Source organism: Bufo bufo, chromosome 1 (genome assembly GCF_905171765.1).
Source record: "Bufo bufo chromosome 1, aBufBuf1.1, whole genome shotgun sequence".
Classification (NCBI taxonomy): Eukaryota; Metazoa; Chordata; class Amphibia; order Anura; family Bufonidae; genus Bufo; species Bufo bufo.
The window spans coordinates 196,710,935-196,731,314 of record NC_053389.1 but is presented as its reverse complement, the minus strand read 5'-3'; the positions used below and the strand labels follow the sequence as shown (position 1 = coordinate 196,731,314).

Here is a 20,380-nt window from a genome sequence, read left to right as displayed (position 1 = left end):
CATTCTCCCCTCTTACAGTAGTATTTAAATCTCTTGCAAAGCAATGCATTTAACCTTCTGTCTATAATACTGCATTCTATGTTGACAAAAAAGATGCAAGAAACAGAACGGGGCATAGTGAAAATGGAACACTACAGTGCTAGAGTGATTTCCCGATTCATACTGTAAGTGCCTCCGGCTCCCAAATGTACATGGCTCAAGATGAAGCCTTCATTGCCCCCTTATAGTAAAATAAGCAGCTGGTGAATCAATCATCATTATGTGCATGATATATACTCAATATATATATATATATATATATATATATATATATATATATATATATATATATATTAGAAGATTGTTCTTGCTTAGCTTTTTTTTTTCAATTTGACTCAAAGTAAAGTACATTCATACTCTTCTCTTCTAGGACCTTGTACCAAACCATTTTAGGTTTGAGGGTATGGATGCAAGATGAAGTAACTAGGAACCAAATGACTTGAAATCACCTCTCCAAGAAAAATTTCAGAGCTCGGTCAATGTTCATTCGATGGCCTACTCTTGTAACACCCAGGTCAATGTAATCCTCCTTGGTCAGGGATGGTAAGTGACTGCCATCAATTTCATTGTCTAAGAAATGTTCTCGGTGTTCACCAAGATTTAAGTAGTCCAACCAATCAGCCACATCATATTTTGTCCAAAAGTGAATGGGCTTAGAGGCAAATGGTTTCTCAGTGGGGGGTAGAATGAAATGAGTTGGAGATAAGGACCGACTGCCCGTTTGGAAGCCAGGGAAAGCATCTCCTCCAGCTGTAGGGGAGCCTCTTAGGTCAAAGACCCCTGTGTAAACAGGGGCAGAAGGCAAGATGGGTAGAGAAGAAGGACGTGGAGTTGGGCTTATTTTGTGCTCCGTGGGCAAGGTTGATGGGCTTGGTGCTCTTCTCAAGGTAGGACGTATGTCAAAATCCACACTTTTGGGGTGTTTTTGAGCAGGCTGTGGAGACTTAGGCCAGTTATGAAATAAACTGCTCACGGGTTTAGAAGAAATCAATGAAGCAGCAGAATCATCAACTATCCTATAAAAGAAAAGACAGAAAAAAATAGCAAAATAATAAAATACCTCTAATACAGTAGTTTGAAAAGTATCTATCAGCAACTTATGCTACTGTATAACAATACATTCAGTGAGCAAATGCAATTTCAAGTAATAGTCTATGAAGAAACTTCTCAAGGAATATGAAAGATTAAAGTCTCCTCTAGAAGTGTCTTCTGTAAATGAATACCCTGTTAGTCACTGTCCAGCCCCTATGGTTTACAGCTAAGCCAGAGTCATCTGTAGACTACACTGATGCTCCTCATCAGTATGGCTCTTCCTTCCACTTTTCCTTCCACGTAGTAGGAAGTGTTAAATGGGTTACACAAGATAAATAAATATCCTGGACAACCCCTATAATGTCTTGACTGTTGCAACCAATTACTGTCCTTAGCTATTAAAAGGTGAGGACAGTGATAGGACTCAGCAGTCACAAGGCATATTCAGACACGTCACTACTGCTGTTTGGAAGTAAACAGTGGTGGGAACACTGGACCATCTCCACAGGGAATGTGACTTGAAAAATGGGTGAGTAGCAAGTATATAAATATTTTTCTTATTATCATTTTAAGATATTGTCAGTGTTGTCAAAGATTTTTAATTATCTCTTTAACAGTAATGCTGTCTAGGAAAAGTGAGCAAAATAGTCAGTATTTGCAAAGCATCTACGGTAATACAACCAATCACAACACTGACATCCTGAAACAGTGCTGTCTACAGGAAAGAATCTCTTGTTTGGCTGATGAGCTGTCAAGTTTCAAGGCTCCTTAAGGTGTCTGACATTTTCTTACAGGGTAGCCAGAAATATACTATTTTGAATAGTTTTCCTAGGGAGCATTGTGTTTAAGAATCCTAGCAGGATCACTGAAAGGAGTAGAAATTATCATCAAGGTTTCATGTGGCACAGGAAACCAGAACACTTCTCTGTACTAATAAGGAGCAACAACTCAGAAGCAGTACTGTCTACAGGTGGCAAATATAACAATATAGTCTTTCAGTATTGTGAAGCCCGAATATCACTTTAATCAAAATTGGACATTTCACTGGTAAGTCAAGAAGAAGCTAACATTCAACTGGTAAATTAAGCATTTTCCCACAACAACCCATTGAACCTACCTGTGTCTCTGCAGTGAAGTGGGCCTTTCAGGTGTAAATGATACTGCAGATTCTGGTGGCCTGGACCATGAAACTCCACTCATATGCTGAATCTTTGAACTTAACTCAGTCATCATATTTGATTTAACTGTAGATACCGAAGAGAGTTTTTCCTGGGAGTAGTCCTCCCATGGGAGCGTGGGAGATTTTCTATGAGAATCCTTTGCTGGCTCTGAAGGAGCACAGAGTGAGGGTCCTTTAGATGGTGTCAGTGTGAAGACATTTTCCGCAGAGGGAGAAACAGAAATGGTGGTACTGGTGGCAGTAATGGGATCTCTAAGTAGTCCAGGTGTTCTACTTGGAAATGTCCTTGAACGAATCTTATTTTGGACAACAGGCTTATCAGCACTAAATGCTTGTCCATCTAGATAAGTTATGTAAGTGTCCAATAGTTCTGTTCCTTCTGTTGAAAGTCCAGACATACTTGATAATGTTGAGACACTACTAATAGTCTCTAGATGGTGATCACTGCTGCTTCGACTATCAATCTCTTCAATGCCAGAATCAGTTACTGTCTCTATAGTGTCTGATGCTGGTATTTGAATTGACGACACAACAGATGAGAAATTGACATGAGGTTCTTTAAGTTCTGGTGTCCCCTGGGTTAAGTTGGCTACTTCGCTGTCATAAGAAGTGAGACTAGAAGTCGTAGAGTCTAGAGCAGGAGTGCTACCAGAGTCAGGAGGTGGTGGAGGAACAGGAGGTGGAAGGGTAGATGTTCCACCTGATGCCCCTGGAGGTGAATCAGGCTTATCAAAACTGTTTGAAAATTCTAATGGTGGGGGGAGAGGATCAGTAAATAAAAAATCATCATCAACATCAATTGAAGGGGCCGGGGGAGGCAAGACTAATAATGGTAGCCCATTCTCCTTGGAATTGGATTCATGTGTTTCTGAATTTGTGCTAGGTAATGGGGCATGGTTCATAGTTGGGTTGGCTCTTTGTCTTTCATTTTTTACTTCCTTACATAAGGAGGAAATCTTATTATGATCTTCTTCATCTTTGTGGGTGGAGTTCTCCATGAAGCGCACATGCAGTTCTATTTTTTCTTGGCCTTCAGTCCTCTTTTCCCAGGCTTTACCATGTTCTACACCTTGAAGCAGCAAGAGAGCAGGAGACCGGTGGCCAGAACTCTCATCTGACTTTCTTTCACCAGTTGGGGATACCATACATGGCTTGAAATCAATCTCTTTTCTTTTTGTGGGTCCTGACTCCCAGAGTCGATGTGGAGAGCTGCTTCGGGACTCTATTGGAGACTTTTGTTCTGGAAAACGTGGAGAAGATGGACGGGACTTTCTCTCTTCTAATTCACTTCTACTATGCTGTTGTGACTCTTTTAAAGCTCTTTCTCGTGCTGCTAAAGCAAGACCTAAAGGAGAACTAGGATCCAGTATTTTCCCAGTCAGGGGATGTATAAGTGGACTGCCTCCTCCAACTGGATTGACATTGGATATTGTCATTGGACTGGAGCATGATTGTAGCTGTGGTAAAAAAGTGGAACATGCAGAACTAAATGCGCTAGTGGTACCAGGGCCATAGCCCTTGCCAGTTTTTGACTGGTAGGCGTATCCACTAGTAACATCTCTATTCACAGGTGTGGCAAAATTTGTGGGAACATTTAAATGCATGTATGGTTCACTAGAAAACATACCCTCATCAATAGACTTAGAATGCTTCAACCTTGGGGCAGGTGTGGGCTCTGTGTCTTCGTCTGTGGAAAGAAAAAGAGCAGATTTTCGGCGGGCTTCATTAAACCACTCACGGTCCCGCCGTGCTGCACCGACAATGGCTGCTCCAAACTGGCTTGTAAAGTCAATATTATCACGTAATTGCAGAGATGGAATAGGGTCTGGCTGGGTTTCAGCCTCCATACTACTACCTTGGCTACTCCTTCCACTACTACTGGTCGATGGGGCTTTAATAATGATTGTAGGTATAGGAATGGAACTTTTTTCATGTGACTTGCTAGTTTGTTGCTGCTGGTGATGAGACTGGTATTGCTGCTGATGCTGCTGTTGTTGCAAATGCTGCTGTTGTTCATTTTCTACCTTTACTTGTTTCACTAGTTGGCCTTTTCGACGTACGGCTTTTGCTGGTACATACATTGCTGTACTGGCTGCTCTTGTAGGAAGATTAAAGTAACGCATCTCCTGTGTCTGTGACCTCCAGTTTCTCATATTTGCTGTTGAAGCCATTCCTATTCGGATCTGCTCATCAGCAGTTTGTTCAGAATCTTGGTGGTAGAGCTGCTGTAGCTTCTCACGTCTCTGAGATGCATCCATAATTTGTTGGTCAAAAAGACTAGATTCTTGTCTCATTGTAGGGGAAAACAATTTAGAATCTCCACTTTGATTAAAGTTAGACCTTACAACTGGGTTAACCCTAGCTGCAGATGAAGGTGCAGTGTTATATGGAGGATCAGGAGGAGAAGTTGTAGGCGGAGGGGGTATGTCTTCTGAGCTAGGAACAGAAAGACTGCGGTTAAATTTCATGGGGGGAGCAGACAAAAATGGCTTTTCATCATCCCCAGCACCTACAAAAAAAGAATAAAAACATATTATAAAGCCCTCTTAAAATGTACTGGTAATTTTTAAACATAAAAGTGTACAATAAAGCCTGCTATGATGCTAGATATTTCAGATCATAAACCTGATAAAAGTGAATTTTAAGAGTTGATAGGGCTGCCATTTACGGTACAAGATTTAATTTTTTTTATTTATTTACAAGTTCACCAGTTCACCGCATTACTAAAGAATTTCTCCCATTTAAGACAATGGAGGCTTAAATGTGGATGCCTGTTTTAGCCTTATCTTCAACAGCACAGATATGGCTACTTAAAACAACACACACATTATTTCACTCATCATTAAACCCTTCTACTAGCATCTCTCTCATCACAATGTGTTAACCTTGGCTTTGCATAGGACTGCAGATAAACCTATATTCCTACTTACCAATAGACTTTTGCCGCAGCATCATGGCCTGGCCAGGAGAAGAGGACAAGTAGGATGGACCATCATACACCGACTGTGTACTTGAGACTCTATGCTGTCCAAAATTTGGCTGCACAAACAATAGTAAAAAGTTAAAAGGGTGTTATATCTTCAAAGTAAATTCAAAATTTAATCCATGTGTATTTAATAATTGTTAAGAAGCAAGAGGATACAATTAGTGGTCATTCATGTTCTGTTACAAACAATATGGAAGTCAATAGAACAAAACACAAGAAATAGTGAATAAAAATGCTATATTTTAGAGATGAACAAATCGATTCTAAAAGAATAGGATTTGTTACAGATTTTACAAAAATTTGTTCTCCAAACCAATCCAACGTTTTGTCAATTTGCACCCATGCTGGTACCTCAGAACCAAAGCAGAGTTCGGTTTCAAGTTTTAACCCCTTAATGACCCTGGGATTTTCCATTTTTGTGCTTTCGTTTTTCACTCCCCGACTTCCCATAGTCCTAAATATTTTTTTCCCATTCACATAGCCTTATGAGGGCTTATTTTTTGGTGGACAAGTAGTACTTTCTAATGGCTCCATTTACGGTTGCATACCATGTAGTAGAGAAAAAAATTCCAAATGGGGTAGAATTGGGAAAAAATGCAATTCTGATAAAGGTTTTTTTTTTTTTTCTTTGTTTGTTTTTTTACACTGTACACTATGCAGTAAAATTGACCTGTTATCTTCATTCTCCAGGTCAGTACGGTTCCAACGATACCACACTTGTATAATTTTTCTTGCGTTTTAATACTGAAAAAAAAAAAAGTTAACCTTTGAGGAAAATTTATATTTTTTATAGCCATTTTCTGACCCTTATAACTTTTTTGTAGCTATGTGTACAGGGCTGTGTGAGGGCTCATTTTCTGTGGAACGATTTATTCTTTTTAGTGATACAAATTTTAAGTGTGTGCGACTTTTTGATCACTTTTTATTGAAAAATTATTGGGTACTTGAAGTTACGAAAAATGTCAAATTGGCTGTTTTTATTTTTTTCCCCGCTACGCCATTTGCCGTATGCCATTGATATTGTTATATTTTAATAGTATGGGCTTTTTTGCAAGCGGCGATGCCCATGATGTTTATTTTTTTATTGGATAAGCATTTTTATTTTTATTTTAAGTAAAGGGGGGTGATTTGAACTTTTATTTTCTTATATTTTTTTATATTTGTAAAAACTTTTTTCTTACTTTTTTTAAGTCACCTTGGGTGACAATAACTGGCAATCATTCGATTGCCCATAGTATTCAGTGATGGCTAAATAGCTATCATTGAAGACTTCATTTGCACTATATCAATACAAGGCTGCTGTATTGATACAGTATATACATCTAATTGACTCTGAAGCCTGCTTGAGGCTTCGGTCAATTAGATCGAGGTAACAGGTCCCTCCATCTCAGCCAGGGGACGGTGTTACCGGATCGGAAGCACGCGACTTCCGATTCCGGTCTGCGCAGATGCCATGGTCACATTTGACCATGGCATCTGAAAGGTAAGATGCATGCGATCAGCCTTATGGCTGCAAGCGGGCACCATGTTTAGGGATTGGACCCATGACGTACAGCTACGTCCTGGGTCCTTTAAGGGTTAAACTTTAAAAATCAACTACCAAAGTTATTCAACAAAATCTCGTGCGACTTCACAAATAACTGACTTTGCTCATCGGAGCTCATACATTTTAATACTGTGTGGAGACAGATCTCCGTACAGTATTAATCCGAAGTTTTGAACAAATCGACTTCAGATGTAGCATCCGAAGCTCACTTTGCTCATCACTAATTATAACCTTGTTACAGAACATGTGGTATGGCACTGCAAGATAATGGGTAGTTGCAACAAAGGCATTTAGTATAACACCGTTATTATACATGTGTCATTAAACGTGTTGTGGGGCGGAGCCTGGCATCGGAGCAGCGCGCACATGTCAGCGTGAGCTCTGCTCGGGACCGGAGGAAAACGGGCTTCATCAGCTTTAAATAAGAAGACAACATGGGCAAAACTATAAAGGAGAGGCCCAGGAACACACCGGGATCACTCAAACAGGGGCAAATAGTCGGCTACATTGATAAATTTATGAGAAAAGCCAACTCGCTTTCTCTCAGGCAGAGCGGCAAGATGCCGCTGGAAGAGGAGGCCCCCCCACTGGGGATCTCTCAGCGGACTCAGAAGCCGAGCGGGACAGCGAAGCTGATAATCGCCCGGGACAAGAACATCTTCCAGTCTCGAGAGCCTTTATGAAAGACCTGCTAGTGGAAGTCCTGAGCCCAATAAAGAAAGACTTGCAGGAAATCAAGCGAGATCTGAGGCAAGTGACTGAAAGGGTAGATATAGTGGAGAATAACCAAGGGGCCATAGTAGATTTTGGGGCAGCGGTCTCACATAGCTTGGACAACACTCAAGCCCACATCGCGGAAGACGAAATAATATCCGCATAAAAGGCCTCCCTGAAACAGTATCAACTGAAGGCCTCATGGAGTCAGTGACTGAGCTCTTTAAACTATTACTAGGCCCAAACTCCACGATGGATCTCACAACAGAGCACACAGGGCGCTGCGCCCTCTACCGAGACATAATGAGCCGCCTAGAGATGTAATTTGCCGCTTAGCGAGCTTTCAGGAGAAATAAAAAATTCTGCAAACAGCCCACACACCAACTCTGCTGACGTTTGCAGGGGCTAATATCTCACTTTTCCAGGACCTCTCCTCCTTGACGCTACAAAAGAGGAGAGCGCTAAAGCCTTTACTGAATGCCCTTAAGGACAGAAATATAACTTACCGCTGGTTACACCCATTTGGTGTTCTGATCAACACCCCAGGACGCAAAATAACCATCCGATCACCTGCAAACCTGCAGAACATATATCAAGCCCTAGAAATGGAGCCATTGGAATGCAGCCCAGAACCTGACAGACCTTCCACCACTCCCATTCATCGCTCCGTGGACGCCATGCATCCTCTGAGACAACAACAATGGGTGAAGATGAAGCTGGACAAACTAACACCCCGGAGAATACTAGAGGACAATACAGAATGAGTATATCCTTTAATTATTGATAATAATCCAAGCTTTCATAATACTGCCCCTGATAGAGTGTACTGTAGATACATTACTATAAGCTATTCAAGTATTGTTAACAGTTCTATCCTTCTACCCTTATCATTGCTTCTATGATATGTTTTAACTCCCTGCCCGTACCCTTCTTTAAGGTCACACCGACCCCCTCTCTTAATAATCTCCACAGGCTGATCCTTATACACTTAGCCTGTGGCACAAGTTCCTTGATATGTCACTTAACCTGAGCATATTACAAGTAGCTAAAAATGTGCTGAAAGTGAGCTATAAGTATATTTTGCACCTTGACATGTCACTTCAATTTGTTATATTTAATGCTTTAACTTTAATGTTATGTTTTAAAAATATGTTTTTTAAAGTCACGTCTGCTTTGACGAGGTCCACTTCAGACAAGTATCCACTATCACTTCAAAATTGTGATGGCATCACTTAATGTATGTTCCTTTAATGTTCGAGGTCTGAGAGCACCGTCCAAGAGAGGCCAAGTCATCCAACAAATGCGCAAACATCGGGTGGACGTAGTACTGCTACAAGAGACCCACTTCAAGAAACACCACATCCCCAATTTGCTGAGATCCATATACAACCAATGGTGCCACAGTGTGGCACCCGATTCTTTGACAAAAGGTACCTCAATAGTTATCCATAAAAATTTCCCCTTGGAGGTGCGCTCGACCTTAATGGATGAAAAGGGCAGATACATTTTCCTAAAAGGGAACATAGGGAATCAAACATACACGTTTGGTAATATATACACTCCAAACAAGTTACAACATATATGGCTCAAAAAAACACTAACACTCTTTAGTGATTTTTCTGGGGGGGCGAAGGTTCTGGGTGGGGACTTAAATGTAGTCCTTGACCCACGACTAGATGCATCCACAGGGAGGTCAGCCTTGTCTCATTTAACAATCCAGAAAATCCATAGATTCATCACAGAAGCAGGATTGGTGGATACATGGAGAACTTTACATCCTTCTGAAAAGGATTACACCTTTTTCTCATTAGCCCATAAATCCTATAAAAGGCTTGATTACTTACTTGTTCCCCCTCACCTGCTCTCACATTGTAAAAAGGCCTTTATTGGTAACATATGGCTCTCCGATCACGCTCCACTATTTCTGGATATAACACTTGGGGGCCTTCCTAGACCATCCTCTGCGTGGCGCCTCAACGAAACAATTTTGGGTAACGCTGACCATATCAATATCATCAGAGGGAAATTAGAATAATATTTCAGTCTTAATGAAACCCCAGATGTTTCAGAGGGGGTGGTCTGGGAGGCTCACAAGGCTTATCTCCTTCGGATCATATCTAAATAAGGGAAAAGAGGCGTTGATTTTAGATATCTCAACCCAGATCCAGATACTGGAACAAAAACACAAAAAAAATCCCTAAAAACAGAAGATCTGACCAAGTTAGAGACACTCAGAACAGAACTAAGAAACTTACAAAATACCCGGTCTGTGAAAATAAACCTCTCAGCCTAATTCAAGTACTATCCCAATAAAAAAAAGGAAAGCTAAATCTTACATCCATAATGTTAAATCAGCTATATCTCGCCCGCTGTTATCTACAGAACAAATTGCTGCACGCTTTAGCGAATTCTATCAATAACTGTAATAACTTACGTGGATCTGCCACGCCACAAGAAGAAGAAGAGACCAGGGGGCGAGAGATAGAAATCTGGTTAGATTCTGTTATTCTTCCACGAATAGGGGATACTGAAGCGGCCTTGTTACTCCGACCTTTCTCAATCGAAGAGCTGACCCAAGCCCTTAGAAAAACCTCTCTCCGTAAAAGCACAGGACCCGATGGTCTACCACCATTTTACTATAAAACATTCCAAACCATTTTACTCCCCAAACTACTCTCTGTCTGCAACGCTGCCCTTCAAAATAAACCTTTACCCCACCAAATGTTAACAGCCACAGTTACCATTATCCCCAAGGATGGGAAGGACCCGACGTCATGTGCAAGTTACAGACCCATTTCTCTACTTAATGTAGATTTAAAATTATATGCGAAAATGTTGGCCCTCAGACTACAACCCTTACTCCCTAAACTCATTAACATGGAACAAGTTGGATTCGTTGCAGGCAGAGAGCGGCGCATGAATAAAACCCGCCTGATTAATATTATATACCGAGCAAATCCCTCTCTATACCCCTGATACTTTTAGGAACAAACGCCGAAAAGGCTTTCGACAGAGTGGATTGGTTATTTATGACTAAGACACTCTCAAGATATGGCTTACCTCCCCAATTTGTGAACGCAATTATGGTAATGTATAGAGACCCCCTCGCAAAGGTCTTAGTTAACTCTACCTTGTCCCCTCCCTTTATCATCCGCAATGGAACCCGACAAGGCTGCCCCTTGTCCCCCTTACTTTTTGTACTTAGCATTGAACCCCTACTGCAAACACTGAGACAGGATGACAGGATTGAGGGAATGCAAGTTGGAGATACACACCACCAAACTGCAGCCTTTGCTGACGATCTATTGATCATTATCACTAATCCTCAGTAGGCACTGCCGGCTATTCATTTGATTTTGAATAAATTTGGAAAGATGTCAAACTTCCTCATAAATTTCTCAAAAAGTCTTAAACATATCCCTATCACAGAACCCAACAACTCTTACAACTTCACTCCCCTTTTCAATGGTCAAACGACCATATTACATTTTTGGGGATACAACTTACCTCAAACCCTTCAAACCTTTACAAGGCTAATTTCCTAAGTATGCCTACGCAAATACAAGCCCTATTAGACTCCTGGGAAACGCCATTCACCTCATGGTTTGGCAGAAGAGCACTGATTAAAACCATAATATCCCCTAAGATCTTATATTTTCTACAAACCCTACCCATACACCTACCTGTCAGCTTCTTTTCGCAAATACGCACTATCCTCTCGACATATCTCTGGAAAAAAGGTAGACCCAGACTATCCCACACACAACTCATACAGCCCAACAACAGAGGCGGCATTGGCCTCCCAGATTTCTTGCTATATTACAAAGCGATTCAGGGACTTAGATGTCTGGAATGGCTACGACCTCATGACGGTCGATTAGATATCCAAACAGATACTGCTCAGACGACAATACCTCTGAGGTCTCTTCTCTTTCTCTCAAAGGAGATCTCGAGGGATGTCATATCTGACCTAAATCCATGCACTTATAATACTATTAAAATCTGGAGACAATGCTTAAGCTCAGTTGTCCTGACCCCGCAAATCTCACCATTACTGCAAGTGAGGGATATCCTGAATAACTCCTCCCCCCTCTTTATTAGATCACTCACAATCCTAGGGAAAAATATTACTTTACCTGTAGTAGTCTTACTAGACTCCAACTTACACTTAATTGATAATTGGCAACTAGACCCCCAATTAAAATCTCTTTCTCCTCTACATTTAATCCATATCCAATATTTCATTAACATATCACCATCCCCTCAGAGAGCAAGTTCAGAACATTTGCAGTTTAAGAAACTTGCTCTTGTTACTAGACCCCCGGCAAAGAAAATCTCAGCTATCTATTCCACTCTAATATCCAACAGCAGATCCACAGAACCACAATACATAAAAAAGTGGGAAAGAGATCTTAAAATCCAGCTGTCAGACAAAGAAAAATCATTTCTGATGGCACAAACCCCAAAAATCTCAAAATGTTTCAAATTACAAGAAAACTTCTTTAAGGTACTAACAAGGTGGTATTATACCCCAGATAGGCTCCACTCTATATTCCCTACGACCAGTTCTTTGTGCTGGAGATGCCATCAGAAAGTGGGCTCATTTATACATATATGGTGGGAGTGCCCCATAATTCTCTCTTACTGGCAAGAGGTTGGAGGCATTATCTCACACATATGTCAAACGCCTTTATCCATAACACCCAAAACCTTCCTCCTTAATATATACGAGGACCATCTAAAACCTAACACACAAACACAATTATGTACTCACTTATTAGCCACTGCAAGGCTTCTAATAGCAGTACACTGGAAATCTAAATCATCTCCCCCTATCTCCCAATAGATCAACAGATGTGATCACATCTTACGAATGGAGCAAATTTGTAGCTGGGAAAATGGATCCCACCCTAAGTTCATACTTATTTGGAATCCATGGCGAATCTTTAGGAACTTTGGGGACACGTGAACTGAGTGGAAACTATCTGAATATATCTATATTACCTCTCACCCACATCACATATAACAAACAGAAACACCTCCTATTAACCCATTTTACAAGGAAACAGAAGCAGCACGTGGACGTCTTAAATAACTTAAGTTTACACATGTTTTTTTAATTCCTATGTCCCTCCCCCCCTTCCTCACCATTGTTACCACCTCCCTCCCTGCCTACCATCCACTCTCTATATTATTTACTTATCCTCTATGATTTGTATAATCTTAACACTGACTTGTATTAAGCTGTCTTGTCAATAACTATATATCCACCTTTGTAAAATGGGTAGGAAACTTTGATTTCTTGTGAAATGTATACCTCAGCTTTTTGTGTACCCTAAAAAAAAATTATAAAAACATTAAACGTGTTGTATATCACTACAAGATAACGGGTAGTTACAGCAAACACATTTTATGGCAATAATACCACTACTACACCTGTGTTACTGAACACATTGTATATTACTGCAAGATAATGGGTAGTAACAGCAAAAGCATTTTACAGCATTAATGCCATTTTTATACCAAGGCAATTGAATGCATTTTATTTTTACTCCAAAAATGTGTTGTATTACTGTAAGATACTGTTCAGTTCAAACACATTTTACTGCAAAAATGACACTGCCACCAGAGCACATTGACAATACTAGTGTGCAATTTGCTTGTAGAAAGAGAGATGCACGTAATTGTGCTTCTGTCTTTAAATTTCAGAAAAACACTTGCAATTTTGCTGGTACCATTTAATAATATGTGTACCAAACCTGTGAGATTTCATTTATAGGAAACCTATGACTTTTCATTTATAGGCCCTTATAATAAAATGTCTGGAAAATGGAAGCGTAAAATGAAAGACACATGCTTCATCATTCCAGAGTCATGTGGGTAGTAGCTGCATTAGCAGGACCAGCCATCTGGCCAGCAGTAGTAGGCTACAGTTTTTCCTGGCTTCCAATAGGCGGCATATTATTATTGAGGACAAAGAAGATAGCATTGTGGACTAGATTCCTTAGCCCTCAGTCACATCAGAATGATGTTAAGGTGACCTCTGAGTCGCATACAGTGCCTTGGAGCCAAGAATTACAGCATTCTCTCTGCTCCTCCTCCCTTCAACCTCAGAAAAGCCTTTCAGTTGCATTCTCTATATTCACTGCCCCCTACTAAAGGGCTGCCTTCTTTTTTCCTAAGAAGAGTCAATAAAAACCCACTACACGCTATGGAAGGGATACTCAAGAGAGTCTCCCTGTTGATGACTTGTGTGGGAACACTCAGAGTTTGGACTGCCATGAGGAGGTGTTTAAGGGGTGTTGGGGACCCTATTCATAGCTGTGTTGATGGTGATGGTAGTAGTGGAACCAGTAGTCATGGCAGTAGGGGCAATGGTTGCCACAGTGGCACTCAGGGGAAAATACAGAACAGGGAATCGGGAGGGGTGTCAAGGAGCCCACGGTGACATATCACAGTCTGATAAAAACAGTGTGAAAAGGGTGAGTACTCTGACAAGGATTGTGTGTTGGACTGGACTTTGGAGTCAGATCAGGCATCAGAAAAGGAGGGTGATGGCCATGGAGACAGCAATAAAAATCTAAAGCAACCCCAGATTTGCTTCAACTGGTGATGCCACTGATACTGTAGGCAAAGGCTCAAAACATTCTAGACCTAAGCCAAGCTATGTGAGTATCTGAGGAAAATGAAATTTAAGATGAAATGTAGAATGTCAAAGCTCCGTATTTTTCAGATTCTAAGACGCACCGGACAATAAGATGCCCCTAGAATATGGAGGAGGAAAGGAAGAAAATAATCAGACCTCTGAGCAGATCCCCAAATCAGATCCCCATTCTTTATCAGACCTCAGGTCAGACCTTCATCAAACTCACAATCTTCATCAGAACCCCAAATCAGACCCCCATTCTTCAGCAGACCTCAGATTAGACCCTAAAATAATCAGACTCCCAAGCTCCATTAGCCTCAGATCAGACCCCTCAATCTCCGTCAGCCGCAGATCAGCCCCCCATCAGACCCTATAGCTTCCATCAGCTTCAGATAAGACCCCCTGCTTTCCCAATTTTCCCTCTAAAAATATATAAACAGTAAAAAATAAACATTACAGGTATCACCACGTCAAAAAATGTCTGAACTATTAAAATATTAAAATACAGTGTATTTTCCCTTTGTAGAGAACTACATAACAGACAAAAACAATAGAAATACACAATTTGCCATTTCTTAGTAATCAGAAATGGTACCAATAAAAACTACAATTCGTCCTGCAAAAAACAAGACCTCATAAAGCCCTGTAGACATAACTACAAAAGATTATGGCTGTCAGAAAATGGAGATGCAAAAAAAATGTAGATTTTTTTTCATATTTTTTTATTTTTTTAAATAAATTAATAAAACAAAATAAAAACTGTACAAATTTGTTATCACCGTAATTGTACTGACCCACAGAATAAGGGCATCATGTCATTTTTAGCACATGGGGAACCCAAAAAAAAAACTTGTCTGATTTTTTTCTTTCTTATTATTTTACCCTGCAAAGAATTGTTTTCCAATATAAGACCTGGTAAATTAAATGGTTCCATTAAAAAAAATGGTTAAATGGTTCCATAAAAAAATCTTATCCCACAAAAAAAAAAATCCCTCATATAGCTATGTGAACAGAAAATGTACAAAGTTGTGGCTATTGAAACGTGGTGAGGAAAAATAAAAAAAAACACAACCAAAAGTAAGCCCAGTCCTTTAATTGGGACATATCGCTAGGATTTCCCGGGGTCCGTCCCCCACCAAGCGTTGCTCCCCACTGCTCCCATAGAAGTGAATGGGAGCGCACCACGCACACGCGGCCCTTGCTCCCATTCATTTCTATGGGGCTAACAGAAATAGCCAAGCCAGTATAGTGCATGCGCAGTGCGCCCTCCGTTCACTTCCCTGCTTCATTCTCATTGTAGGTGCGGGTCCCAGAGGTGGGACCCACACCTATCAGACAATGGGGGCATATCCTAGCGATATGCACTCATTGTCTGAGATGGCAAAACCCCTTTAAGGGTTCAACACAAAAGAGGGCAGTATACTGCTAGAGATGGATCTGGATAGTTTGGAAGCTTGGGCAGAGAAGTGGCAGATGAGGTTTAACACTAAAAAAATGTAAGGTTATGCACATTGGAAGGAATAATGCAAGTCACCAGTACATACTAAATGTTAAAACGCTGGGTAACACTGATATGGAAAAGGACTGAAGAATTTTAGTTGACAGTAGGCTCGCTCATCTGTAGCAACTAGTGTCAGGCCGCTGCTATCAAGGCCAATAAGATAATGGATTGCATCAAAAGGGACATAAATAAACATGATGAGACTATAGTCCTGCCACTTTACAGAACACCAGTCAGACCACACATGGGGGGAGATTTATCAAGACAGACGCTTTCTGTACCATCTTGATATCCCCTGCACTGTCGGAGGATGCACCACATTTATCATAATAAATTAGGCGCATCCCCTGGCAGACTGTGTGACTAAACAGAATTATGAGACAGCTCAAACCTGCCGTAAATTTCTGGCTTCATTTGCACCATAAAACTGGCATGAATGAAGATAAATTTATCTCCACTGTTGGCCATGCCCCTCTCCCATCCTTACCATGCCCCCTTTTGGAAAAGTGACAAGGGTGGGGTAAAAAGAGGCTTTTGGGTTGTTGATCAGGGAGTTAATCTGATTGCCTGATTGGAGTCTGGAATTTTTTTCCCCTAAAATTGGCTTTTAGGTCACAGGGTCTTTTGCCTTCCTGTGGATCAACTTTTATTTGACGAATCAGACATGAAATACATTTCAAGAAGTTTGCTCATCTCTAACACATTAGAGCACAAGATAGATATACACATGCAGTGTTTTATAGCCATATGTTTGTGTTTAGCCGACAAAATCTGCATCAAAAAGAACAAATTACAAACACCAGAACAAAATACATAAAAATTCCTCCAAAACTGCAAACAGGTCATTTATTTTATTTTTATTTTTTCGTAATTGGGTTATGCCTATCTGATAAAATGATGGCATATAGTTAGGAGATGCCATCACTTTGATCGGGAGGGTCAAACCTGTAGAACAACAGCGTTTCTGAGAATGCATTTTGCATTGATCTGTTTTTCCTTTCACAGGGGTGACCTGGCACCCATTTTGCAATAAAGTGCAGTACAAGCACCATTGTGCAAGGAAAACGTAGGGGTCGCAACATTAAACTGCCACTGCTATACTACCGTTCTCAGGAACAGTGGGAGTCCCAGAGCGATAAGCGATCACTTTATAAGACAGGATTACCTCTTGACGGTCTATAGTTGGAAAACACAGTCAGAACTGACAAACATAGGGCATGCCTTTTAGAAAGAGCCAAAACACCAAACAACACCTCAAACTAAAATCTAAACTAAACTGGCAACTAAACATCTAATATTCAGACACTGTAAATAGTGTTGAGCTAATTGACGTCAGGATAAATTCGATTCGCTGAGAACCCGAGCTAGCGAATCGATTTTACCTGAAATAGTGTAAAAAAAAAATGAACGGGACTTTCACGATTATGAAAATCAAAAAGCTTTATTAATAATATACAGTACATACATACATAATAATAAAAGGCAGCACAAAGGCGGGACACACAGATAAGGAACGGGACCCAAGGAGGGGCCGGGAGATCAGCACACCAGAAGGCAGGAAAAAGGTATAAAAACTAGAGAAACACCAAGACGCCTCATGGCAAGAAAAGAGCCCCAAACAAACTGCAATGGAGGCACATGTAACGACAGTAAGGCTTGGTGAAAGAACAAGATAAGTATACCATGAATGGTGTGTCGAACTCTCGGCCGCCTCCTGACCCAACGCCGTTTCGCCAGTAACCTGGCTTCTTCCGGGGGATATGGAATCATGAGACAACACCTCCCCTATATAGTGCCCACACTGGTGTGTGGAAAAGTAATTACGATTAAAAGACCTAATGGCACCTGCACCAATGGTATTGGAGCTCCAGGTATTGGGGACCAATCGGCGATGACATGTAAGCCTGATGGGGGCGGAGCCAGACCGTCGCGGCGATCATGTGACCAAGCACATGATCGCAGCGTCAGGAGCATATCAAGGGTCACGCCCATACTGAAAAGAGAGGGTCAATCCATGGCCTCTGAGATCATATGGAGGGAGTGGCAGGGGCGGAGCATGCAATAGCAACGCCGCATGGTCGGCGGGGCCACATCAAAACAGGGCGGAAGAAGAATGACGCGGCGCACACGTGAACAAGCACATGACCGCAGCGTCACAGGCACCTGGGAGTGACGCCCCCACCATAGGCTCACAGTCAGTGGGGAACACCTAGCCCAAGTACCAGTGAGTAGAGGTTATTTCTCCCTTTTGTAATCTGTGAAGATTTTGTGAGATTTTTCTGTGACACTTTTTCTTTTTCCCGTTTTTCCTCTTTTTTAGTACCTTTCTTCACTTATAAAGTCCCCTGATGAGTCCCTTAGATGGGATGAAACGTGGCATGTAGGGAAATTAAGTGAGGGTCATTATAGGGAATAGGCCCCAAGCAGGAAAAGGTTCCGTATGGGGTCGCACCAATATCCTTCTGCCATCATACTGAAGGATATACACCTGATGTTAAGATCATATCGCAGACACCTGAAAGGGTTAAGATCTGTCTATTTATTACTTTGGTATTGATTACGGTCAGGTGACAAAGAAAAAGGAAAATAATTTGTATATTTTAGTGTCTTCTCACTTCATTTTTCTTTTGAGCATGTTATGTAAATTGCTTTATTTTTAATTGTAACCAGTAAAAGTTATGTTTTATTGATATACCCAGTCCACTGTGAAATAGTACTGGGTGACCTCTCCAAGGTGGGCTGTCCAAAATATAAAAGCATTCTTTTGATTAAAAAAATGTTTCTGGCAAGTCTATTGATTACCCGGGATTGGTTTTCTCGAAATATTCCAAATATTGCTACTTGGCTAAACTTGGCTAATAAGATTAAGCGATATGAAAATATTCTATATAAACATAGAAATACTGAGGAAAAATTTATTTAAATTTGGGGAGAATGGAAGATTTAAGATGTTCCTGTCCCCATTCCCTCAATATCTGCCCCTTTCTGTTTTTATGGGACAGGAGGCGCATCGCAAAGGGGTGGGTTATTTAGGTATGAGTAAGGGGGGTAAGGTTTATTGGGGGACAAAAATAAATAACTATGTGGATGTTTTGACTGAATTGTGTTGTTGGAATTTCTAATAACATTTTGGGGAAAAAAAATATATATATAAGCTGTAAAATTCTGCCCCAGGCCATGGTAACTATTAAATGCTGTGCATGGTGCAATCCAATATTATTCTAGAGAGAGAACTTGATAAAGCAATGCAACAGTACACTGATAACATTAATAATTACCATGGAAAAACCTACAGAGCCTCAGTTCACAGACTGAAGTCAGGGATGGACATGTCATATGTGTAAACACTGAAGATGGACAGAAGGCCGGACAGCAATGGGGCCCATTCCTACCTTAAAATAAACTGCTTCCAATAGCTCACAATTAAAATGGGCTCTGCTAGGTTTTTTCCCCCCGAAAATAGCACCACTGTTGTTCATGGTTTGAGTTGGGTACTGCAGCTTATACAAGTGGATGGGGCTAGGCTGCAATACCATACACTGCCAATGGACAAGGGAGACACTATGGGGCACATTTATTAAGACTGACATTTTAGACGCGGGTCCTAATAAAGCCCTAAACCAGCGGAAGTTATGTAGAGGCATCCAGCGCCAGTTCTAAATGTAAGACAGCTTCTGAGTGGTCTTACATTTAGACCTTTTTTCTACGCCTAAAAGAGGCGTAGAAAATGGTGAATGAGATGGGCCTGCTGGCCCATCCCCTTCCCCGCCACGCCCGCAATTTTAGACCTAGTGTGAGAGGGACAAAGTCACAGATAGCAGTGCCTGAAATACGCCTAATTTAAGCGTATTTCAGCATAGTAAATGAACCCCAAAATGCACAATTAAAAGAATTGTTGTATTTCTACCTCTGAGGAAAAAAAGCTCTTTGAGGCAGACCGTGATGTTCCCAGAGATGCTAGTGTACCAGGGTTGGAGCTCTCATTCACGCTAATAGTTTGCTGGGCTGCTGCGAGGATTTCATCCAGTTTATCTGTAGGAGGAAGAAAGAGAAAAGAGTGCAATGACTAATTACTTCATTTGTATATACAATAATGGATAGTTCACTAAATATCATACTGTACATCAATTCAATTTTACTTTAAATAATTAAAGGGGTTGTGCAGGGATTTTATATTGATACCCTATCCAACGACACCCAGCACCCCGCCGTTATTATTGCATCCCAAAAAGTTAGAACTTTAAAAACAAAAAATATTTTTCTGTGTGGTGAACATCATAATGGAAAAAAAAAAGTGCAATTTCCCATTTTTTGGTCACCTTGTCCCCTCCACAAAATTGAATAAATAGATGGAAAAATAAATATAATTTTTTTTTTTATTTATTGTTTTTTTTTAAAGGTTTTATTTGTGTTAAAATCTATATACATTTGCTATTGCCACAATCTTACTGACTGGCAGTATTTCAAGTCCTTTTTAGCTCATATTGAATACTGTAATAACAAAACAAAAACCAAAAAAAAAATGGTGGATTTTTTTTTCGTTTTTTTTATTTTGACCCACAAAGAAATTTTTTCTCCATTTTCCAATACAAGATATGGTAAATCAAACAGTACCATTAAAGATGCATCTTGTACCACAAAAAATAGGCCCTCACGTGGCAACATGGCATATCTGAGGTGGGGAGGGCATCGGCAAATTAACAATATAAAGAGACCCCTTTTTTATTTTCCTCCTC

At 40.6% G+C, this 20,380-nt stretch overlaps 1 protein-coding gene across 1 annotated transcript in view; it reads right to left on the bottom strand.

Annotated features, from left to right (window-relative positions):
* Window positions 1-484: 484 nt before the first annotated feature.
* SHANK1 (SH3 and multiple ankyrin repeat domains 1) overlaps window positions 485-20,380 on the bottom strand; it is a 553,037-nt gene continuing 533,141 nt past the window's right edge. Inside the window, exons 20-24 of the mRNA XM_040430330.1 lie at window positions 19,552-19,676; window positions 5,182-5,290; window positions 3,708-4,760; window positions 2,189-3,650; window positions 485-1,055 (exon numbers count right to left, since the gene is read on the bottom strand). Of these exons, the coding sequence (XP_040286264.1) occupies window positions 485-1,055; window positions 2,189-3,650; window positions 3,708-4,760; window positions 5,182-5,290; window positions 19,552-19,676 (3,320 nt within the window). The remainder of the gene's footprint in view (window positions 1,056-2,188; window positions 3,651-3,707; window positions 4,761-5,181; window positions 5,291-19,551; window positions 19,677-20,380) is intronic.